Source organism: Sceloporus undulatus, unplaced genomic scaffold (genome assembly GCF_019175285.1).
Source record: "Sceloporus undulatus isolate JIND9_A2432 ecotype Alabama unplaced genomic scaffold, SceUnd_v1.1 scaffold_15, whole genome shotgun sequence".
NCBI lineage: Eukaryota > Metazoa > Chordata > Lepidosauria > Squamata > Phrynosomatidae > Sceloporus > Sceloporus undulatus.
Window position 1 is genome coordinate 612,678 of NW_024802937.1, and position 25,676 is coordinate 638,353.

The 25,676-nt window shown below is 38.7% G+C and overlaps 1 protein-coding gene across 2 annotated transcripts in view; it reads left to right on the forward strand.

The window, feature by feature from the left end:
• The window catches only part of LOC121917315 (laminin subunit alpha-1-like), a 122,865-nt gene that overhangs the window by 36,594 nt on the left and 60,595 nt on the right, over positions 1–25,676 (forward strand). Inside the window, exons 5-18 of one of the 2 annotated variants that reach the window (XM_042443166.1) lie at positions 929–1,108; positions 2,777–2,866; positions 5,280–5,397; positions 7,423–7,601; positions 8,714–8,819; positions 10,232–10,392; positions 12,749–12,889; positions 13,728–13,901; positions 15,130–15,231; positions 17,122–17,333; positions 20,366–20,477; positions 22,309–22,419; positions 23,701–23,828; positions 25,029–25,115. In XM_042443166.1, the coding sequence (XP_042299100.1) occupies positions 929–1,108; positions 2,777–2,866; positions 5,280–5,397; positions 7,423–7,601; positions 8,714–8,819; positions 10,232–10,392; positions 12,749–12,889; positions 13,728–13,901; positions 15,130–15,231; positions 17,122–17,333; positions 20,366–20,477; positions 22,309–22,419; positions 23,701–23,828; positions 25,029–25,115 (1,901 nt within the window). Of the gene's footprint in view, positions 1–928; positions 1,109–2,776; positions 2,867–5,279; positions 5,398–7,422; positions 7,602–8,713; positions 8,820–10,231; positions 10,393–12,748; positions 12,890–13,727; positions 13,902–15,129; positions 15,232–17,121; positions 17,334–20,365; positions 20,478–22,308; positions 22,420–23,700; positions 23,829–25,028; positions 25,116–25,676 lie in introns of those variants that run through there. The other variant, XM_042443167.1, reaches the window with a different exon arrangement.

A 25,676-nucleotide genomic window follows, 5' to 3' on the forward strand; every position in this document is an offset into this window, starting at 1 on the left:
GGCGAAACGTCAGGAAGAAACTCTTCTAGAACATGGCCACATAGCCCAAAAAACCCACAAAAAACAATAGTAGAATTATTAGAACTATTAGTAGCCGGGTCTTTTAGACTGCATCCACACTGCAGAAATAATCCAGTTTGACAACACTTTAACTCCATGGCTCAATGCTATGGAATCCTGGGATTTGTAGTTTTGTGAGCTATTTAGCCTCTATCAGCACACTCTGGTGCCACAACAAACTACAAAAAGTGGTATCAAAGTGGATTGTTTTTGGAGTTTGAATGCAACCTCCAAAATGTATAGTGAGCCATTTGTTCCACTCATTTCCCTATCTGATAATATGTTCAGGACAATAGAACAGTCTCTTTGCTGTAATTGCCTTGGCATTTCTGGCTTTCTATGTTCCTCCCCTCCTTTTTGTGGTTTAATACTTCCCTCGCCACTTTCGTTTGAATAAATAACATGGGAATTAAATGGGTACTGCAGACTTGGTATGAAAGTTCATAAATGTCTGAATACAAGTACAATTGCCCCCTTGTCTTTCATTCTGTGTCACTATGCAAGTCAGTGTTCCAACTAGATGCATGGTCTTCTTTCCTCTTTTTCTTATAGCACTTTAGAAGCTCCTTCAGAAATGCATGTTCAGCATTTCCTTTGTGATTTGGAAGGAGACTCTGAAGAGTTGTGAGCCAGAAAGCATTTAATTCAATATCCTGAAGAATGATAGCAGTGGTGGAGAGGGCCAATTGTTTGAATTTGGTATCAGTTCTGCAGAAAAAAGTTGTTTTGCTTTGTTCATCTAGAGTGGGGTGGGAACAGCAAGGGTGACTCTAAACTTTCCCCAAAAGTTATTCTTATGTTTTGATATGAATGCATGTTTTTAATAAAGATACTGTCTCTCTCTCTCTCTCTCTTTCTCTCTCTCTAGATCCATACATCATTGATCAATGGAAGACCTAGTGCTGATGACCCTTCAGAGAAATTATTGGCATTTACTTCTGCACGATACATTCGTCTTCAGTTGCAACGTATAAGGACTCTTAATGCTGACCTTATGACACTGAGCCATCATGATCCTAAAGATGTTGACCCTATTGTTACAAGAAGGGTAAGCAATTTTTTTTGGTTGAGTTTGTTGTATCCTATGAATAGGCAGCCAGTTAAAACATTTCACCTTTATTTGTCTTAAGATAAATATGAACAAGTCACTTATTTGTTTTTTGGCATGACAAAGTCACCTTGAAGTGATTTTGCCAGGATATATAATTCTTGAATACATTCTGAACTTTATCACATGGGAGGCTTACTGTGAATAAATTGCCCTGAAATCATCAGAAATCGTGAAAGAAGTGTAATCGGGGTTCACCCTCCTCTCATGTGCTTCTTCTGTCAGTAAATCATCATGGAGATATCGGGGCTCGCTTATCTCATCAGTAAATTGTCATGGAGCCACCATTTGGTAATAACGGAAGATCCTGTTATTACCAAATGGTGGCTCCAAGGATGCTTTACTCATGGGAGAAGTGAGCCTTGCCGCCTCCATGACGATTTACTGACAGGAGAAGCGTCCGGGGCCGAACATGCTTCTTTCACAATTTCTGATGATTTCATGGCGATTTACTGAAGTAATTTGGGATGGTGAAGCTCCTTATTCGTTATAAATGTGCATGAAGGAGAAGGTGGGCCATTTGGTTTACTCCATTTGTTGCCATTTCCACCATTAACATAACTAGCAGCTGTGACAAGGGCCCCTGTTTACATACCAATATAGGCACACAGAACTCTTCCTCATGGTGGGGTTAGAATTCTGGGCCAGTTTGATCTTGGCTTATTATCCTAGTTAACAGAATGAAATTATAATTCTTTTTCTTGAACATGGTGAGGAACTCTTGTAGAAGCCAACATATCAGGTTTCACATAGTGAGAGAAAAGTATAGTGGACATGCCTTTCTTTTTTGTATAACATGGCTTATAATATGGGAATCTGTGTCCAAACTGGGCCTAAATGTTCAGTACCTATATATGTTTATTCTTAATGTTAGATATTCCATGATACTTCAGGTTAGTTGCAGATGTTACATAATAACTTCAATTAATATTGAAGAAAACTTAGTAATTGAAAAGGACAATCAATATAATATGTAAAAATTCACCTTAACTTGACAGAAGACATTAATCTGTATTTAAGCATGGTTTGTATAATTCTTGAGAGAATGAAGATGTGCCAAGACTAATTAAGCTTTCCTTAATTATTAGTTTAACTTGGTTTAGCTCTTGAGTTCTCTCATGTTCTCAGAAAATGGCTTTGGACCAAATTGATGTCATGATCTCTTTTGGCAGTTACAATGTTTACTTGAGGTCAAAATGAGTTTTGAGTTAACATAGAAGTTATGCTTCAGTTTCTGAATGGCATACCAGGTTTTATTTTATTTGTAGCATCTTATAGATCTAGCATTAGAATGTAATGTTGGCAAGAAGACAAAATTTGGCATCAGACGCCTCTTCCCCTTAGGTAATATTGAAGTCATATTGCTCTGGGGTGGGTGGTAGGGTGTTGGTGTATATGTGCACAGACACACACATGTGCACACATGCAGATATCTGTTCATATAGATTTGGATAAATAAATCTGCAATGTGTCAGTAAACATTGTAGAAACTCTTTTGTCTTACAGATGGTTAAAGTTGATGTATAAATAAAACAAGAAATATTGCTATTTGGTGTTTCTAGTAATAAAAGGCAACTGACTTTAAAAAATAAATTTTGCTTTATTTAGTATTACTATTCAATAAAAGATATCTCAGTTGGAGGCATGTGCATTTGCTATGGCCATGCTCGAAGTTGTCCTTTGGATAATGAAACAAAGGTATGTTTATTCCTTCCCTCCATATTTCTCTCTTTCTATTTTTTTAAAAAAGTAAAACTGGTAGTTCTTTTAATATCTGCCACAAACTTCTGAATGTTGCTGAAATATTCTTAGTTCTTTATTCACAATAGTCCTCAATAGGATTTCTAGACATTTTGGACTGAGAGACTGGTCACATGTGGGTTAGTTGGGTTTGTTTGGAGAGTTGGAGAGCTATTTGGAGCAGACGTTGGAGTACAGTCGGCCCTTCTTATACACAGATTTTTTATACATGGATTCAAGCATACACAGTTTGAAAATGTTCAAAAAAGTATAAATTTCAAATATCAAATCTTGATTGTCTATTTTTTATAAGGGACACCATTTTGCTATGTCATTATATTTAATGGGACTTGAACATACATGGATTTTGTTATACATGGGAGATCTTGGAACCAAACCCCAGCGTATAACAAGGGTCCACTGTAGTTGGTTGGATGTTGACGGAGAGGAATGTGCATATATATTGCATTATACTGTACACATTGCAACTGAAGATAAAGCCTCCAGAACTTTGAATGAATTAATATGTTTGAGTGTTTCTTTTGAGTGTGAAAAGTGATCAATGCATTGCCCATACCAATAGTCGGGTGTTGTTGTTTTTGAACTCTCCTACGATATTATTTTGGCTGCATCTGGGTGGACTTGTCTCTAGACTGCTCTGGTAGTTGGATTTTCTCTCACCAACAGTGTAATCATGCACACTCTTACAAATCCTGTGTAAACATGTATATCTTATCTACCAAAACTACTTAGAAATATTCTCTTTTACTGCAGTTACTATTGTGGCTATTGGTTTTATTATTCTAAATGAAAATAGCAACAGCAACAGTAACAATAATAATGTACAAAATGCATTATTGTATTTTAAAATATTTTTATCTTCAGCACTGTGCTGAAGTAATATTCACATCTCTCTTGTTCATTGTTCACTCAGATGTTAAGTATGATAAATCAATGGTAAATGTTGAAATTGCATGAGGGTTCTCTAGCATGTTTTTCTGCAGTACTGAAAAAGGGGTGAAGAACTGCAAAATGCAGTGTTGCAGTTCTTCTGGCTGTTGGTTTCCTGTAGTATGATTATGAATTGGGTTATTGTAGCAGTTCTTTTTGTACAATATTGCCAAAATCCGACCATATCTCTCCGCCTCTACTGCCAAGATCCTGGTCCATGCCCTAGTGATCTCACAACTTGATTACTGTAATGTCCTCCTGGCTGGGCTTCCTTTTTCTCACCTCCATCCTTTAATCTCTGTCCAGCATTCAGCTGCACGCATTATCACTTCCACCCACCGCTCTGACCACATCTCTCCTGTGTTGGCATTCCTTCACTGGCTCCCTCTCCCTTTCCGCATTCAGTATAAGCTCCTGCTGTCGACATTCAAAGCCCTCCATGGACTGGCCCCTCCTTACTTATCAGACCTTCTTTCTCCTCACCTTCCCACCAGGGCCCTCTGTTCTGGTAGTCAAAGGTTCCTGTCTCAGCCCAGGATTTCCTCTGCCCCATCCCGGATTCGCCCCTTTTCACTTGCTGCCCCTCACTCCTGGAACCTTCTTCCTCCACAAGCAAGAGCCATCACTTCTTTAACCAGCTTCAAAACAGAGTTGAAAACCATCCTATTCAGAGAAGCCTTCCCAGGCATCGCATAATTGTCGTTTACTATCTGATGTTCTGTTGTTGGCTGTTTATCGATCCATTTCCTGTATTGCTATGTACTGTATATGTATTATCCTACTTGTGAGTAGGTATTTTCCCTGGATAATGATTAACCTTCCATTTTGAAGCCAAGCCCTCCCTTCAGTCCATCTGCCTTGGTCCAGGCCTCGGAGGTTGAGAGGAACTGCTGGACCTCTTACCCTCTCCCTCCACCACTCCCTTCTCCTTCTGTGTCATGTCTTTTTAGATTGTAAGCCTGCGGGCAGGGAACCGTCTAACTAAAAAGATTGCATGTACAGCGCTGTGTAAATTTACAGCGCTTCATAAATAAAGGTTAATAATAATAATAATAATGCTGAGATAGGTTTTGAGTGCTTTCTGATTGAAACAATAACAAGGTCTTTTGGCGAAGAGACTTAATGTGCCATTGTGCAAATCCAAAGGAATATTTTATATCAAGAAAAGAAGATAAAAGACGATGGAGGAGAGAGACTAGGGAATAGTACTAGTCCATATGAATTGTATAAAAACTTGTATTGCTATGATATGTGTGATGCTACATGGGAAAACCAAATGTGAAATCAAACAGAGACTGGGAAAATTCAATAAAAACTGGTAATTTGTACATGACCCAGTCTCGTCTTGAATATTTAAAAGAGACTTCAGGTATTTTAAGTATTAGGTAATGGAGTTATGTTGCCATTTGTTTTCATTTAGAAACTACAGTGCCAGTGTGAACACAATACTTGTGGTGAGAGCTGTAATGAGTGTTGTCCTGGCTATCACCAGGCACCATGGAGACCAGGAACCATTTCTGCTGGCAACAAATGTGAGAGTATGTAGTGCTAAAATGACAATTCTGTAAATATTTGGTTTTATGGAGTTATATAATGGTGAAATGAGTAAACGTTGAAGTCTGCAGATCTGCGATTACTTCTTTGTGGCATAAATTACCATATTGTCATTACCATTTTGTCACAGCATTTGATTTTAAATAGCAGATTCTTTGAAAATTGTAGTTAATTTCAACAGCTCTCATTTTAGATTCTGAATCCTATTATTCCTCACTAGATAGACTTTTTGAGTGGTAAGTCTACACCTAAGTAGATTCAATGGGTCTACTTTAGTTAGGACTGGCTAGGATTTAGGCCAGTCACTGCAAGGGGAAACCACAATGTGCATACACAACTAGATAGATGTATGACAGGTTATCTTGTACATTATCTGATGTGAGTTAGATATTGTATAAGCATGATTTTCCTTTTTTCAATGAAAGGGTATACAGTATTATCATAGAGCTGGAAGGGACCTAGACTAGTTTGACTATGCACTTAATGCAGGAAGTCAACTATTGGAGCAGCCTAGGCAGGTTGCTATCCAGCCTGGGCTTGAAAAGCTTTAGTGAGAAAGAGTCCATCACATTATGAGGCACTGTGTTTCATTGATGCAGGAAAGCTCTTCTTCATGTTTAGCCCCAGTATGTTGAACCCATTGGTTTGGCTTCTACTCTCTGTATGAGTAACAGAAAATAAATTAACTTCAGCTTCTGTATGATAGCCCTTCAGATATTTGAAGACAGCAACTATATTACCTCTTAATTCTCTCTTCTATGCTGTCTCCTGTAACTTTTTCTTAGAAGACTGGTGCTGCATCTCCATTGCAGAAATAATCCGGTTTGACGCCACTTTGGGGAGAAACAAACTGGTAGAAGCTTGAAGTCGCCCCTTCCAAAGATGGATTGGGCGTGTGGTGAACACACGTCGCAGCCCCAATCCACTTTGAAGTCAGATGAAAAAAAGAGCAGCAAAGACTCGCTCCTTTTTCAGCTGGGAAAAAGGTGGCTTTTCCTGCCCATATGCAGCCCCATGGTGGTTTCATGCGCTTCAGCAGCATGTGGCGGATAAACATAGCACTGCTGGAGCACCTTGAAATCACCAACATCTGGGCGGCTGCCTGATTTCTGGGTGGCTTCAGAGTGGTGTGGGAATGTGTGGCATATAAACACCAGGCTCCCAAGATGCCCAGATGGCGGCTTTAAAGGGCCGTCTGTTCCGACCCTTTAACTGTCATGGCTCAAATGTTATGGAATTCTGGGAACTGTAGTTTGTTTTGGCACCACCTGATTATTTCTGCACTGAGGATGCAGCCTTTGTCCCCAGGCCCATCAGTATTTTTGTAGCTGTGCTCTGGAGACATGTAATTATGGAAAATTAATTTACTTTGAATTGCACACATTATTGTTAGCAATTTATTAAATCTTTAGTTTCTTTTTTTTAATTATACCGTTATTTTAGAAAGTGTATTCTGACTGAACTTTAACATCTTCAGCCTGTGTTCAGACAGCATCAGTATAGGGACCACCACTTTGGTTGTCATTGTTTTAGAGCATAAAAGATGTTCAAATAGCAAACAGAAATGCTCAGTCAGAGAACTTTTGAAATCTGAAATGCTTTAGTAAAAAGAATATTCCATAGATGTGTTACACTTAATGGACAGGCAGCATGTTATGTAAGGATATGTTTCTTCAGCTATTAACAGATGCTTTCTGTTTAGTTTGAGGTACTGTATGTGAACAGTTAATAGCCATTTGACTTATGGCAAGTGTGGAAAGCAAAAAAGAAAGATAAAGGTTAGGCTATTTCAAGTGTTTCTGTATTTAAATAATGCTGCAGAAAACAAATAAAAATGACTGCTCTCTCTCTCTCTCTATTAGACACTAAATGCACTAAATGCAAATATACAATGGTATATTTGTACAAGATGTGTCCAGTGTGATTTGTTTTACTGCTTAATTTATTTGTTTAACTGTGGTTTACCAAACAGAAATGAAAGTGGATTTTTAAATTATTTTTTTTTTAAGGATGTAACTGTCACCACAAAGCAGAAGACTGTTATTATGATCAGACTGTGGCAGATCAAAAAAAAAGTATAAACATTTATGGCCAGTTCAAAGGAGGTGGAGTGTGTATAAACTGTACCCAGCACACTACTGGAATAAACTGTGAGATCTGTACTGATGGATACTACAGGCCACATAAAGTAAGATAATGTTGTGTTTCACTTATTTTAAGCTGTGCTGAGGGCAGATGCATTTCTTTCAGTCATTGTTTGTTGATTTTTCTAAATATGTTGTGATTTTTTAAAAAAAAGTCATGGTGAATAAAAAGCTATCAACAGGAGAAAAAAAGTCAGGGTGAACTGCCATGGTATCATTGGAAACAGGCTGCTAGTTCTGTTACCAACCACATACAATGCTTTATGTGAACTGAAGCCCCTTATATGTTGCTGCAGCTGTTGACCATATTACGTAAACTTAACATTTGTTGAGGGGTCATCTACAGTGGTGAGAAGCTGGTTTCCCTCAGAGTCTGCCCTTTACAGCTCGGAATACAGGAAAGGGATTTCTGGCATAATGTGCTCATCCGCCACTATTTCTCTCTTTGGTTGGAGAAGCAGCAGTTTCCTCTATGGCTCCATTCTTCCTGCTGACTCTCTTATACAATACATATTCTCCTTTGTTGGCTATATTTAGGCAATATGTGCAGGATGGTAGGGGCTTTGCCTGGTTTTTAGAGTCTATATAATGCTATTCAATTCCTGAGAAACTTGAATGCTGCTTCCCAGAGCTGGAAAAGTTAAGGTTTTTGAAATCACAGCTCTCAAAATCCCTTGGCCAGCATTTCATGCAATTACCTTGTGGTGAACTTTTGATAATGCAAAGACTTAATGGAGAAATATACAGAGGCTAATGCAGTCAATTTGGAACTATAAGATTATTTTTTTAACTAGATTTTTTAATGAGTATAGTTAAATATAAGGATAGTAGTATTAAACTACAGTAGTTCACTATATGATACTAGTGGCTAGGCTGTTATATGCCCAGAACTGGAAGATGAATATTAATCCATCAGATGAAGGTTGGATTATCAGAATCCTTGAGTTGGCAGAGAGGGACAAATGGCCAATATTACTGAAGGAGAAATTGTTGGTCAACTTTTTGAATGAGTGAGGACCTTCTCTACTGTACCTGAAAAAGAAAGAAAGATTGTGCTTGCTGATTGGGAGGCCTGAAGGTTCTTAGACGTTTGGCATCCTGTATCATCATCACCCCCAGACAGGGACAATGAAAATTAAATTTTAATTTTTTACAGGTATCTCCCTATGACAATAATCCTTGCCTTCCTTGTGAATGTGATTTATTTGGATCCTTTGGTTCTGACTGTGTTAAGGATGATGACCATGCTGACCCACAGCATGGTAAGTAATCTCTAAAAATCAGCTCAGCCAGTGTTTTCAAAATCAGGAGTTGCATATATGAGGAAATACTGGGGGGAGGGATAAAATCTAGATTTAAGAGAACAGGAGAAGAGTAGAGAAAGTGGGATATTTGGTAGGCTAGAGAGAGAGAGAGAGAGAGAAAGTGGTTGATACCTAATAAGGAGACAGAGGAGTTAAGGGGATTAGTGGGTCACATATGGTGCCTAACTGGGTTGGAGATAAGAATTTTGGAATGTAAATAACATGTCTTGAAGACACAAGTAGCTATTTCAGAGTAAACAGAGAGATGAGAGAGGAATGTCAGAATTGGAAAATAAAAGATAATGAAGTATATGCATGTGGTATTCCAAAGCAAATGAAGTGGAAGCCACTCCCTCTTGTCCTTTGTACCATCAGAAATCAGTGGGCTGTTCCTTGTGATTTATGTTGTGCTGAACATCCATGTTTTTGCATAGAAAGATGTAGCATATTGTCTTGAAACATTGAGTAAAAGCTAGTGATGCAGGTGAAGAAAGAGGGTAAATTGTGGTCTTGGTGGCTTCGTTCTTGAGTCCTTATGGTATGCAACTCCATATAAAACCAGCATCTAGCCAAATCAAGCAGAGAGGGAAGTAAGTGTAATGTAAAATGATATGGAACATCATTCATATTTTGGATGTGAGAAGAAGTAATAGATATCAATGGATAACTAAATAGTTGTGATATGTGCATCAATGGGATTCCACGTCTTTCCACATCATGTTTTTTCTCTTTTGTGTCCAGATACACTAATCATTAGGTATGTCTGCATAATGTAGTTACATTAGGAGCCTGGCAGAGAGTTAAATATATATGTGCTCTCTAGGTCTCAGACCTATTGGCCAGAGAATGGGGGTGGGCACATCTCCGGTCTTGGTTAATAGGGGACAGCAAGCATATAATACGGCATTGTCCTTATAATGCATAATCCTGGATAAAATGGGTATTTCTGGGTGTCAGGTTGTTGGTGAAATACTCGAAATGCCAGTGTGGCTGAGCCTCTTGGTAACAACATACCAACAGTAGGATGGAACTGAAAACTGAAAAGATAGTCAGACGAGCTCAGTAAGTTGAAAGAGAGGATGAAAATCAGGACTGGGTAATTTAGACAAAGTTTTTCTAGCTTAATTACCATACTTGACAGATGGATATTTACAATTATATGCTAGCACAGAAGGCTTATGTGTGATTGTCAGTCAGTCAGGAGTGAGAGGGCTTGTAATATGGTGAGAAAAAGTAGATGAAGTTTAGCTTTTGCTAGGACTCCTTCATTGTCTGGCATTGGGGCATATCAGATTGTGCTTTCATTGTGATACTCGAAAGATTTTTTTGGTGTTTTAATATTATATCTTCCTCATTCCCATTTTTTCAAGGTATTCAGGCTGGGCAATGTCACTGCAAGGATGGTTATACAGGAGAAAAATGTGACCATTGTGCCTTTGGCTATAAAGGTTATCCAAACTGTGTGCATTGTAACTGTAGCCTGGTGGGTAGCATTAATGATGACCCATGCATCAAACCTTGTCTTTGTAAAGTAAGTCTACAATTGATTCTTTTTTGGTTGATTATGAAATTTGAAGTGGGATTTATAAATTGAGTGAGGGAAATACAACAGCTCCTTTTTTAATGGCAAAGAGCACAGCAGTTAACTGACATACACAAAAGTATCTGTAGATGGAAATTTAAATTAGGATTCATGGTATGTTTCCCACAAATGATAGGGAGGATTGAATGGCAAAGTATGAGCAAGTAAACAAAACTGTAGTTAGAAAAGGGTTGCTCAATGACAATAACACATTTGGTATTGAATTTTTTAACCTGTTGCTTTCTCACTGTCAAATATTTAGAGATAGAGAGGACTGGTTTCTCCGTAAGCCCATTACAAGCTGACATTCTTTGAATTCCATTAAAACCAAGGAAGCCACATGAAACAGCTTCATTTAGCTAGCCTTTAGTTAAAGTATTTAATTGTTCTGTATGCATCAGTTGAGGAGATTGCTCAGACAGAAGTTAAAACAAATAGTGATAATGTAAGTAATTCTTTATTATGGTTCAGAAACCCAGTAAAATCAATTTATAACAAATAAAATAAATGAAAAGCACAATAAACACATAGTCAATTTATACAGAGGGAGCTAACCTCAAACTTTTATGTTGTACAGAAAATAGTGATCATGGTTTAAACTGATTCTGTGACAATTAACATGAGTGACTGGGAATGATGTTGTATTTCAGCAGTCACAATCTTTCACCTCTGGCCCTGTTGGCAATGATTTTTAGAGTTTAACCACATCTTAAGGGCCCCAGGTTACCCATTCCTGATATAAATGCTAACGCAGAAATCCTGAGATTCTCAAGGCATGATGAAAAATCGCTCTCTGAGGTTTTACAATAGAAGAATAACACATAGGCTTCATATATCCCTGGTCTATTTTTCTATTCCCTAAGAATCCCCTGTTGTCACTGACACCACAGAATTTTCTGTCAAGAAAGTGAATTTATTTTTAAGCTATGTAATTTAATTTAATTGCTATGTACCTGTAAACCAAGCATGAAAGGAGCCCATGGTTTATTTTTTCAAAAGAAAATGGGCACATTTAAAGTGAAAAGGTCTCAGTTTGCTTCCGCCTTATTCTTTCTCCCTGCAGGAAGTATTCAGAGAAAGCAGAGAATTGTTATCTAGGTAGATGGACCCCTGGTGTGCTCTGCTTCAATATTGTCCCAGATTTGCAGAGGAAGGCTATCGGGGCTAAAAAAAACCCCCAAGGAAGTGTTGATTTATGGAGCAAAAGTTGTAGACAAGCATAACACCTGAAAACAATGAAGCAAGGGTTGGGCAACTTGGGCAGGTCTGAGGCCCCTAGTTTTCTGCTTAGGATACTCCAGGAGCTGCGTAGCCTGCCAAAAATTCTAAACAGAAACAATGACAAAAGAAATGGCTGGAAGTCTCTTCTTTTTTCTTAATGTTAAACTGTTAAATGATAAATATTTCTTAAAGTTCAGCAGTGCAGAGGAAGGCTGTAACCCATTTAAAAGGTGAGTTGCCACTCCCAGTGGCTTTAAGTAGAGGCAGTTCAATCTTTCGGGGAAGCAAAAAAGGGAAAAAAAGCATAGGCCTGGGACTCTGGATTAGTCAAAGGCTGCAAAAACTACAGAGGTGCTCTTTGCCATACAGCTGTGATGACAAACCTATGGCACATGTGTCAAAAGTGGCACATGACGCCATTTTGACTGGAACCTGTTGCTCCACTTCTGTGGACTTTTCCCAGCCTTCAGCTGTCTCTTGGAGACATCTGGGGGCCGGGAAAAGTGTAAGGGAAGAAGGAGCCACAGGCTCTTGTGAATCCTTCTCCCAGACCTCCCCTGACCTTCAGCTGTCTCTCAGAGACAGTTGGGGGATGGGAAAAGCGTGAGAGGAGAAGGAGCTACAGGCACGCACCTATGGCTCCTCCTCCCGGACCTTTCCTGGCCTTCAGCTGTCTCTTTGCAGACAGCTAGAGGCTGGAAAAGCCATGGGGAGAGAAGGTCTGACCCAGAAGTCCAGCCCCCAGAGGCCAGAAGTTCTGCCCCGGCACTGGAAAAATTCTTAGTTGGGGCACACAACCCCCAGAAAGGTTCACCATCACTGCCATAGGGTATCTCTGTTGCTTAGTTGTAGTGGAAGTTAAGGCTTAAGCTTTCATCTTTATCTTAAAATGGCTATACTTCATTTCATAAATATACAAAAGTGTTAAGGTTTCTGCTAAACAGAAAGGTTCTTTTGGATGTAAGGTTATGTGTCTTGCTTTGCTTTTATAGCCTCCTAAAATATTATGCTAGCAATTGTTTGTAACTTACAACGTATACACGCTTCTGGTTTTGACCATCAAACAAATGTATGACTTTCACAGGAAAATGTAGAAGGAGAGAACTGTGACCGCTGCAAACCAGGTTTCTATAATCTCCAAGAAAGGAATCCTCAAGGTTGTACTGAATGTTTCTGTTTTGGTGTTTCTGATGTCTGTGAAAGTCTTCCGTGGCCCATTAGCCAGGTATGATTTGACCAAACGTAATCATTTTTCCTTGGGCAGTACCACAAACTTATTTCATGTCTTCCACTTCTTTTTTGATAAGCATCCTTTCTCAGTCTAAATGTTACATAAATTATTCAATTCCAGTGATAAATTGTTCCATTTGGTTACAATGTTTGCTGTGTTCTTAGATCCAGGTTGAAGACAAAAGTTTCCAAAATTAACAAAAGTCTTAGGAAGCCTCATGCTTCTCTTAACTGAAAAAGGCAAAACCAGTTGGTAGGAAATAAAGAAAAATAATTTTTGTTTGTTTGTTAGCATTAGCATATTATTTATGAAATATTAAATGTAAAGCTACTGATTAAAAGGATGGGAAAGAGAAACAAATGAAAGAAAAAAAATAAGTACAGTAAAGAAAGCAATGGAGATGGTTTATATAAAGAGTCTCCATTTCACTAAGAAGAAGAGTGAGGAAAATGGATTCACTCCTTGCTACAGATCTATGAACTCTGCTCAAGCACTAGGATATCCAATGCACCATCACAGTTAAGGGACTGTTAAACTATCTGTCCATTGATAAGGTACAGATTGTCCCCATTGGAAAACAAGCCTGGATGGCTAGATCACAAACAGTTCCCCCTTGGAAAGCAATACTTGCTGGAGCTGTAAAGTGGTAATGCTGCAAATTTTTTTTTAGTCTCTCCTGATGATCTCAGAGCCCAGGCTGGCTTGTACAGGAAAATATGGTCTGCCAAGTAGCCTGGATCTGAGTGGTATAGGTCTTTATCGATAATAACCAGCACTTTTAATTGTGTCTAAAACCATTAAATAATGTTCTTCCTTTTTCTTTTACCATAAGGTATCATCTATGGCTGGTTGGTTGGTGACTGCTCCATATACTTTGAAAACTGTAGATCCTGAGGAAAGTCAATTGGATGGACCTCCTCAAATAATTATTAACAATATTGCAGTTGCAAAAATGCTGAAGTCCCCTTATTACTGGTCTGCACCTAAACCATATCTTGGAAATAAAGTAAGCATCCAGTAGAAGGTAGAATAGTTTTTATTGCAACCCTGTTATCTCTTACCAGTGTTTTCTTTCTCTGCCATCTTCTACATTACATATTTACTTGATAGTGAATAAGATGAAAGTATAGTGAAAGGTGACATGTAGCTTTTCCTGGGAATCTTGTTGTGTTAGTAGCATAAAGGTTGTCTTGAGATGTTACTTTACATCTGAAATTGTTGGTCCTGAACTATGATTATGCTAAAAGGCTGTGGGACAAAAGGGATTTACATTTTTTTATTCCACTTCTATGCTGTCTGTCTCCCTAAAAAGGGAGAGTATTCTCCTCATAAAAATGTAATAGATGGGAGATATATATATATATATATATATATATATATATATATATATACACACACATATTTTAAAGGGTCCTAACAATTGCACAGAAATATTATTGAGAAACATTCAGAAATTTATTCCAAGTTAATATATCTTACTCAGTACTTATTTTTTGGGAAATAACCAAACGTAATAGAAGCTTGGAACTGGTCATGGGATTTAGCTGTAATGGAGAAAGTGATTCAACAGCTAGAAATTTTCCAATTCTTGGTGATGCTTTCCAAGAAGATAATCTTTGTTTGATTTTAAAAACACATGGTAAGAGATATATTGACGATGTCTATAGAAAGATGTCTTGCATGTAACAGCTGGCTTCCTGTGCATAAATTACAATGGCATAAGTCTGATCACACCATTGCAACTCACAAATGTTGGAAGTCTCTTCAGATCATGCAATCAGTAGAGTTCCCTCCCAAACCTATCTTTCAATCAGTGCAGACCCCCAACATGGCCATTTCTGGGTTGCCAGTGGTTGAGGGCATGTGTGAGCATGTGCCAAGCTCTTGTGTAGATGCCTCTCACAGTGTGTCATATAGCTGCCTCTTGCAGTGTTACTGGAAAAAAGCTTAAATTTGTTCTTGGCCCTTCCCAGTTCTCCATGTAAATGTATTATACCGGTGTTGGTGGGCTTCATGGTTTAAAAAGTAGGCTTTGGGAGACAGCATCTCAAGACATTTTCAGTGCATATTAGTCAATAGATCTCTCCGGCCCAGTCTCTCCATTGCATATGGGCTACAGGTAATTACTTAATAAGGTAGAAATCTTGCCAATGTTAAAGAGATGTGAAAATTAATTAACTTTTATAATTCCCTCCCACAGCCTTGTAAAAACGTTTAATCTTTTATACTTCCAGCTCACTTCGTTTGGTGGTTATTTGAAGTATACCGTGTCCTATGACATTCCAATGGATAGTACAGATAGTGATTTGGTGTCTAATGTGGATGTTATTATTCAGGTAAATTGAGATTATGTGAAGTAATTTTTTCTGTTGTGATCAGAGCATTATTTTTGTTTATTATGGTATTTATATTTATGAATATGCAAAACATTTCTGAGCACTGATAGTAGAGTGTATGTGTATATTAGTTGATATTGATTCTTTCCTTTATGGAATTGTGCAGTACAAGATCCCTTGATATTTTGGAATATGCTCTTTAGCAGAGTGGGGTGGAACTGCTGTGGAAATGATGATACAGTGCGCCTTTCTTTATGCAGGGGATCCGTTCCGGACTCTCCCGCGTAAAGCGAATTCCGCCTATACTTGAGCCCCATTTAAATGAATGGGGCTTGTGTACACGGTGGTGTGGTGGCGCCCCATTGTTCCCTGTGGGATGCGCCGCCCCTTCTCCCCACACAGCTTTCAGTGTATGCTGAAAGCCACGTATGATGCGAGTGCACTGTATTGAAAACCTCTGTATGCAAGCAGTCCTTTGGATTTTCACTTTTAATTTAAATGTAGCAAGCACCTTGTTTTTTGTTGCTGTTGTTGTGTCCCTTCAAGTCTTTTCCAACTTATAGCAACCATAAGGCAAATCTATCACAGGGTTTTCTGCGGCTGAGATTGTGTGACAAGGTTACCCAGTGGATTTCCATGGCTGAGCATCAAATCGAACCCTGATCTCCAGTGTTGTAGTCCAATGCTCAAACCACTATACCATGCAGGCTCTCAATCTATTTCTATTGCCAGTTAATATAACAAATTCAAAGCCTCTAAGATAGATCAAATCTTAGAACAGTTACATTTTTGAGGCCATAGTTCGCAGCTTCTGCTAGCTTCTAGGACAAACACTTGCTATATAGTTATGGATGATGATGATGATGATGATGATGATGATGATGATGATGATGATGATGATGTTGTTTCACTTGTATTCCACCTTTTCTTCACTACAGGGACTCAACTAGTTTACAAACATTAAAACAAATATAGTTAAACATTTCATTGTTATATAAAAAATTATTGAAATTTAATTCAGTCACCCATAGAATTAAAACCACTTAAAGCAAATTCACAGATAACTACAAATGAAAATCAAATGAAAACCAGTATGAGAACAACAAACAATTAAAAGCCCTAGCACCCAATTCCTAAAGCCTGTTGGAACAGGAAAGTTTTCCTTTCTGATGAAAGGACAGCAAAGAGGGAGCTGTAAAGATGGTGGAACTCAAAGGAGGCATTCCTTGTATCCTTTACAGCCTATGTAAATACATATTTGCAAACACTGGCCTTTCAGATTGCCTAGACTTGAGTCATATATGAATTATTAAGGGTGTATCCACACTGAAGAAATAAAGTAGTTTAACACCACTTTAACTGCCATGACTCAATGCCATGGAATTCTGGGATTTATAGTTTGTGAGATATTCCATCATCCCTGTCAGATAGCTTTGATACTCCATCAAATTACAAATTCCAGAATTCCATAGTATTCAGCTGTGGAAGTTAAAGTGGTGTCAAACTGCTTTATTTATGCAGTGTGGCAGCAGCACAGATTGCTTTTGCCATTGCCTGTCACCTCCAACCATATGTATAATATTGGAAAGTAATACTGCTTAAGGTTCCAAATTTATAAAAAAAAATCCCCCATGCAGTCAGAACCAAGACATCTGAGTTACCCATACAATATGGAATTACATTCCATTGATCTAAGTGCAGTATGTTTGACATCAGAAACCTGGTGTTTCTGGAAACAGAACTGTAAACAGACTTATGGGATGAACTGTTAAAAGGTTAGAAATGATACTTGGAAGGTTATTTAGAATAAAAGGATAGTTCTCTGTTTGTTTTCCATAAAGTATATGGATTAAATCAATTTAAGTTGTAAAAAGTTTTGAATTGTTTCAGGGTAATGGACAAATGTTGGCTACTCGAGCTGAAGGACTGTCTTTACAACCATATGAAGAATATTCCAGTTCTGTGAAGCTTGTGTCTGAAAACTTTGTTGATTTTAATACTAAGAAGTCAATAGATCGAGACATATTGATGAAAGTTTTAGCAAATGTTACTCATATTCTGCTTCGGGCCAGTTACAACATTGCCAAAAGGGCTGTATACAGGTAAGAGATGTGAAATTATTTATTCTAGATTTTCTATTATTCATTACACGAAACCAAGTGTATAAGAAAGTTTCTAAAACCTTAAAAGCCGGCTTTAGGCTGCTGATTTTACCACTGTCATGTTGGATGATGTGCTGATTCTCTCATAACACTAAAATATGGTTTAGCTTTATGTGCCCAAACCTATTGAACCCAGTCAGAATCAGTAGCTGGGTTGGCTGGGGAATTCAGGGTGTTGTAGTTCAAAACATTAAAACTAAACATTAAAAATTACCAGTTTTTAAAATGTTTAAATGTTCTTGTTTTAGTCTGGACAGTTGAGAAAACCAATCAAATTTATTTGAAAGATTTACGTCCCATCTTTCCCCTTGGCACATCCCTTGGCATGTGTTGAAGCCTGTTGGCTTTCATACTGAGTTGATGCAGGCAGTCATTCCTCATTCTGGAATGTGTGGTGATACAGTTGGTAGCTTTCTTGGATTCTCCTTTAATGCTTTACTGTGTATGTCTTTTTTTAAAACAGAAAACAGCATTTTCTGCATAGGAAACAGATTTTTCTGCACAAAAATAATATTGCTGCATAGTAATATGATTTTCTGTGTGAAAACAGGTTTTCTATCCAAAACAACTGTGTACAATTTTTGTGCAGAATAGGTCTTGAACTGTGAAGATTCTAATCAGTCCAGGATTCTTTTTGTCATGGTTTCTTGACACTTGAGAAACATGGTTTCCAACCATTTCAGATATTTTTGAATAACCCTTTCAATTGTGCCTCTCATGTTCTTCTTCTGTGACAGTTGCAAAGTAGGAACTGCTTGGTGAAAAAGAATTCAGTGTGTATTTTAGACCAGGATTCCTAATACACAACTATATATGGAAGTGAGTCATGGGCGGGATACAGACGGGCAAAAAGGGGTGTGTTCATGACGTCATGAAGGTATAGCCTTCAGACGGCCCTTACCTGAATGCCGCCATGAACACGCCGCCCGCCCGCCCCAAGCGGGAAGAAGCGGCATTAAAAAGGTGCCGCTTTTCCCCGCTTCTTTTCTCTATAGTGCGCAGCTGCGCATCTCCGTATATAAGCTGCTGCACCGGTACGCCAGAATTGCTACGCCGCTAATTTAAGTTGCCCATTTAAAAGCTCCGTGTCTGCTGCGTCGCATAATGAGTCGGGGTCCTGGAATATGCGCAGTTTGCAGTCAGGCTTTAATTGCAGCGTCAGATGCCATGCAGGTGTGGAAGCTGCAGCACAGCTGCAGCGCATTTTAAGACTCGTAACCCTAACCCTAACCCTAGAGCAACATGTACGCATGCGCTGCTAGAATCGTGGAAAGTTTGGAATTTAAAGTGAACCCCTACACACATTCCTGTGCCATTTTCACCTAAAAATAAAAAAACGCTAAAACTTTAAATATTTACATATGTACAAAGGAGGTGATGGGGGATGGCAGGGGGACAGCAGTGGCAGCGGCGACAACTGTGGCTGTGCATTGCAGATTCAGCAAGAGCACGGGGACCAAAGGAGAGGAGGCATTCATGATGCTGGTGACACTGGCAACGTGCAAGTGGACAAGGATGCCAACACCAGCTGATCACCAGCTGGCAGGAGACCACCATTGTTCTTGGGCAGGGCGGGGGAAAAAGTTTAAAGGGGCCCGGGCGCTTTAAATGTGCACATAGGCTTTCTGCTGCCTGTGCTGAGCGCCGGAGCTGCGCAGCTGCGCATCCGTCAGCCAGCAAAAGAAAAAAAAAAGCCCCATTTTTGGCCGCCCGTGAGGAAGCTGCCTCTCTCTTTGCGGCGTCCTCCGAGGCGGCAGTATGGAAACTGCGGGTCAGAAACGGCCCCAGGTGAGGCGTCTTCACTGCCCCCCATGTGGAAGCCCCATACACCTGAGCCACGCCCCCGGGGCGGGCGGTCTGGAGGCTCCGTATTCAGCAGAATACACCTCCAAGACGTCTTCCCCTGCCCGTCTGTATCCCACCACGGTTTATTACTCTTCCTGCCTTTGTCACAGGAGGAAGCTGTCTAGGAGGAAAGAGCGCCTGAGACTTTACTCACACTTACAGAGGCTCATGCATGGAATGCTAAATCATGAATAACACCTACACAGCTGTTTTGTCTCATTGCTTTTTAAAGACCTATGGTGACAAGTTACTTTGACAGGCAAGATTGAAAATATTACGTATAGGCATCATATTTTAACATTACTGACTTTTGCTATCAGAATGCTGCAGACAAGCCATTTGTTATAATTCAGTTCACAGAGGCTATGATTGAAACTTGCTTTGGAAAACCTGAAGGCCTTCCTGTGTGGTAGTTTACTCATACCCTTGCCCAGGAATTGACTTTTGTCTGTTACAAACAAAACAGGGCAGAGGAACAGCCCATATTCAAATGAGCCCTTGCCTCAGGGGTTTAAAGAAATTGGCTTGGCCTGTCACATGGAGTGTTGACAAAGCAGCTCATTTATAAAAGAGCACTTGTAGAGCAAGAGGGATGGGTCTCTTTTAGCAGGCCAGTGGGGACTTTTAATTGGAAAGTATGTTCTTCTGAATTCTAATGAGGTGATATTTTGTTAATCATTCTTTTGCATTAAACTGTGTGGAACAATGAGACGTTATATGGTCAAATCTCACATTTATTCTGGAATGTCACCCCCCCACCCCCCGGTACAATATTGAGCATGTATTTAAAGCCGTCACTTCTAAATTTTTGCAGAAATGTCATGTTAATGAGATTGTTTTTAGTGAAGTCAGAATATTAGAAAGAAGGTTAGGGTTTTTTTCTGTGGTACTTTGCTTTCATGATTCATTTACAGTAGCCCCTCCATTTTTGCGGGGCATCTGTTCCAGGTTCCCCCAGTGCAAACAGAAAATTGCCGGCATTCAAGCCCCATTGGCTTGAAGGACGACACATGCCGTGGGCTTTTTGTCCCCTGCAAAAATGGAGGGTGACTGTACTGTTTTCTTTTTCTTGCTTTTTAAAAATGAACGTTTCAAGTGGAAAGTATTTTAACACTATTTCATTGCAGGTTGGATTCTGTCATTTTGGACACTGCAAATGCTAATCTTGTAGATCCATCTTCAGCTGCAGATGTAGAATATTGTGAATGTCCTCAAGGTTATGCTGGGATTTCTTGTGAGGTAATTTGCCAAGATTTTGTGTACAGCAAGTGAGCATTTTTCAGTAGAATTGGCTGCATCCAAGCTGTCTTTTAGCTTGCAATTTTTTAAAAACTAGAATGACAAAACAAGATTTTCCATTCAAAATGTTTATATCACTTTGGCATATTTTCTACATACAGAAGAATAACCTCTCTCATGCATTTACTTTGTTTAATTAAGGAATATGGGAAATGATTAGGGGCATATTTCACTGTTTGACACAAATCTTAATTTCTCCTTACACTGGAGTAGGCAATTGTACCAGGGGGGTGGTCTAGTTTTCATCCTTGTGTTTCCTAGGGGTGAAACAGACCACCTCAATGGGGCAGCTTGAAGCTGCCCCTGAGAAAGCTGGATTGGGGCTGCGGCAACTGCAAGCCACAGTTCCAATACACTTTTGCTAGCCCAAAAAGAAGTGGCAAAATGCTGCTCCTTTTTGAGCCAGCAAAAAGCCAGCTTTTCCCGCACTGCCGCAGCTTTACGGCACTCTGGACATATCTAAATGCTGTGCCACTGGAGCACCTCAAAGCTGGCTGCCATGTGAGCAGCTGGGCAGCATGAAGCTGGCTTCTGGGGGTCATGGGTGTGTGTGTCATGAATACACCATGTTCCCAAGCCGGTTGGAAACTGGCTTTTCATGCCAGTCTGTACTGGCCTCAAGTGGGCAGGGCTGCTGCATTTTAGGTAACCCAGAAGTGATGTGACATCACTTTAGGTTTCATTTATACTCCAAAATTTGCTATCCAGGGTATTTGGGAGGGAAATCTGGCCAAATCACTGTATTTATGAGCTTGTTTGCAATAATGTGAGCTATTTTGGGATTAGTTTTTATGATAAATCTTTTTTCAAATTTAGGGGAGCGTATCCTGGCCTTTAAGGCTACAAAAAGGCAGTTGGTAACATACAGTCAACAAGCTGCTTTTTCACTATTCTTGTCATATATCCTGTTGTCTCAGTTTGTCAGTTTAGTATTATTAGTTTGAGGATGATAATGATGTGGTGGATTAAATACCCGTGAGATTTCAGGGTATACATGTTCCAGAATTTAAGAATATGCTGTGATGCCTCTCTAAATAGATAACAGGTATAGGGAAGCTATTGTCAAATAGAGAGGACCTTTAGCCATGGCAAATTACAGGGTAATTTGACATGACTAATAAAAAGTAAGGACCTCATAGTTACTAGTAATACACTTCACTAATTACCACAGTCTTACGTCTTACAGGAAGTGAGCATTTTTCAGTAGAGTTGCCACATCTGAGATATCTTTTAGCTTGTAGCCTTTTTGGCTACGCAAATATTAGGAGAACAGAGCAATCAACAAGAAACTCATATGGCTTTAGATATAAACTATTTTACTAGCATGGACAACAGGATGAAATCTTCCTACTCCTCCATTTGTTGGTGTAAATAAAGAAACATACACTTTTCTTGTTTGTGAGGTTTGTGTATTGTTTGTGTGCAATGTGCTGTTAAATTCCATAACACATATCATTGCTTCTGTTAACTTGTTAAGGATCATTACAGTTCAGGAGAATCTGCAAGTATTTATTCCTTCCCCCTGAACTGTAGACTTCTGTATCTTGAACAACTTCTTATGCCATATAAAACTTGTAGTCATCTAACTCTGTGGACTGAATTCAGAGATGAATTTATATCATTGTATCACTAGAGTTAGTGTATAATTCAAAATCTGTTTATATTTATTATTATTTTTAATATTCTAATAATCAGGATGAAGTGCTCTAGGAAAAAATTTCTGACAATTATTTGTATACAATATTTATTTATTTATTTATTTATTTATTAGTCCTGTCTTCCTGGGTACTACCGAGTAGATGGCATACTCTTTGGAGGGATTTGCCTGCAATGTGATTGCAATGGTCATGCAACAGAATGTGATATTCATGGTGTTTGTCTTGTAAGTTATCTATTAACTCCCCTTTTATTTACATTTCTGAAAATATTATGCTCATTTAATACTAGCATATCTACAATAAGAAAAGATAATGTGTATCCACATGTGTGACTATTTCTGCTGTAGCTCTAAGGCAGTGAAACCTAGATGTGTGGAAAATGGCATGGATACTAAAGGCATGTATATTGTGAAGTTAATGAATTAATTAATTTTTATTTAATTCTTTTAGGCTGCAATACTTTTTTCAGTCACTAGGCTGCAGACTTCTCTAACTTCCTTTAGAGATGAAAGTGCATTAAGAACTGACTTATGCCTTTTGCTGGAAAGGATTTAGGAAGCTTTGTGTGATCCTTTCCCTGTGAAGAGCCACCAAGATTTTTAAAAAGTTAAAAGGCTGTGTGTGTGTGTGTGTGTGTAGAATGAATTGTTCCTTCTTGCTAAAGGTAAGAAAGAGAATAAGTGGAGGGAAAGACTGAATGGGCATTTGGGTGAAGGTTGAGAAAGACTGGTGAAAATGGAAAAGTGGAGGTTGGCTAGAGAAGGGAAAGGACTGGGATGGGAGGAGACCTAATGACTATCTAGCCTTTGTGAATGTGGGTGTTTCTCTTTGTGTGTGTACAGCCAGCTAAACACAGACACACAGCTTTGTTAGTGAGATAGTTTTGAAACATGCACAAAGAAATAAAGAAAAGCACACCCACTCCATTTCTGTAACCTTTGTATAACCTGCTTTTTGTGCATGTTAAAGACATTAGATGTCTGGCTTAAGTGAAGAACTAATATAAAACACAGTTATATATAAAACTGAAGAAAACCACAGTTTTTCCATTCAGATCAGTGGCAAAATTCCTATGGCTCTGAACTGAAGAATGTTGGAACGTAATTAGCTGATGGCATTTATTCTGCGATTGTAAAGTACTATTTAACATCTGCACTTTTGAGGCAATTTTTCCATATAATGAAAATGTTCTGAATTATTTGTGCCGTTGGCATTGTCAAATATTAGTACAACTGATTTACTCCACTATCTATGTAATGCAGCTAATTCATGAGGCCAGATATATACATCAGGACCATTAAGGACATGGCCATTCATTGTTATTTCTGGCTTAGAAAATCCTATGGTCAATGGGCTTTTTGTTTCTTTCTGTTTGTCTTTTGAATCCTAATGTTGCATATGATGATATTCCACCCAATATGAGTATCAGAAGCTTCTCTTGTACACTATCACATGGCCACATAGCCCAAAAAACCCACACAAAACTTCCCTTGTATGTTTCATAGATTTGTGAACACAACACTACAGGTCATTCTTGTGATGAGTGCCTGCCTGGGTTCTATGGATCACCCACCAAGGGCACAGCAGAGGATTGCCAGCCATGTGCCTGTCCACTGAGAACTCCTACAAACAAGTAAGCTGATAATTGAAAACCTCACATATTACATTTACAGTTTTTTGAAAAAAGCAGGGGCCAAGAAGAAAGAGGAGAGAAGATGGAGAAAAATCAATCTGGTGGGAAGATGTAAAAACACGACAAACATTCTTTCTGAAATGATAGCTCTTGTTTGGCCATGATAAGCAGCTGGAAATTTTCCAATATTTTTCCGAATACTGTTGTAGCCCTTAGGGCTTTTTCTTCAAAAGGCAGTCTCAAACTGCTAGTATTAGAAAATCATCTAGTGTTACACTGTTTATGTGAATAAAATCAATTCAAGCTCGGTCTTGTCCAGCTGCAAGATAATGCTAGCATCCAGCAACCTGCTCTAGGCATGCTGAAGGGCTTGGGCATGCCCATTTGGTTTCTTCTAAAAGTATCTCTCCTTTCAAACATGGCATCTTTCTGAAGTTCAAAACATTGCTTGTGATGCAGCACAGTGGAGTGATTGTTCAGGAAAATTATCTGGTATCTTTCTTCGGGTAAATACTAGATGCATTTTCCCCTTGGGCCACTGACAATTACACTGCAATCATTGTTTTTAATAATTAAATCAGTTTGTGGATATATTCATGCCACATGTATGTATGGATCAAATGGATAGACCACCCTGATCCTTCCATTCTTGGGGAGATGGGTATGCTCTTTATTGTACCACAGGCTAGTAAGTCTCCCTTAAAATTAGGTAGGCTCCCGGTGTTGGGTGTATCCATTTATCTATTTATCTAGCCATTAACTCAATTGTTTATACTATCAGTTGCCTCTGATTTTTATAAAAATGGTTTTCTGGATTTTCCTTTTTATTTTTATTTTTAAACATCTTATCCTTTTGATCAGTTTTTCATTGTACCTTTTTAAAAATTGTGAACAATTTTGGAATTTTCAAAATGAAAAGTGACCTATGAATGTTGGAAATAAATAGATAAGCATATGCTGTTAAACTATGTAGATTATAGTTCCAAAAGAATATTTACAATGTGGCCTTTTAAGTGTTTTTTGTGCTTTTAAAGTCTTTTAAACGTTTCCCCTTGTTTTACTGGTGGTTTTATATTTTTCTGCTTGTTGATGTTTCATTTTAATTTGTTGGAGAAATTAATATTTTTTAAGATTTTTTTTTGTTGAGACAGAATAAACAAAGCTGTAAAATAGCTAATAAAATACTGTGATAATTTATAGTTTCAGTCCTACCTGTTACTTGGAAAGTAGTGGTGAAGTTATCTGTGATAAATGTTCTCCTGGATATGCAGGATCCAAGTGTGAAAGGTATGAATCTACAGTAACGAAAATAACTACAAAGCTGCTTGTCCTGATGTCTGCCTCGTCTCCATTTTAGTATTCATTGTCAAAATTTGCATTACTTTTGTCAGTGACATAATCCTTTGCCATAAATTAGGAAAGTTGATTAGAAAGCTGCTTTGGTGAATATTTCTCTTTCTTGGTGATTTGGAGGGGGAGGTGGTGAGCACTGTTCTTGCATGCTATACTTACTTTGTGAAGTCTCATAGCTGAATCTAGGAAAGACAGCTAAATTTAGAGACACAGCCATGTTAGTATGCAAAGGGATCTTGTAGATCCTTTGAGACAAACTGTGTGAAAGAAGTTATAGTATAAGCTTTTATAGACTTGGTCTGCTTGGTCTGCCTGGTGCATCTGAGTAGACCAAAGAGTTTATCACATGTAATTTTCACACTAACCCAGGCACGGGACGGGATCGGGCTTGGACAGGTTTAAACTGATTTTACCACACACAAAATTGCTGCTGTCCCGCCATCCGACCATCGCCCGTCCCCCAGCAGTGCTCTAGCAGCTGATATTGCTACTACA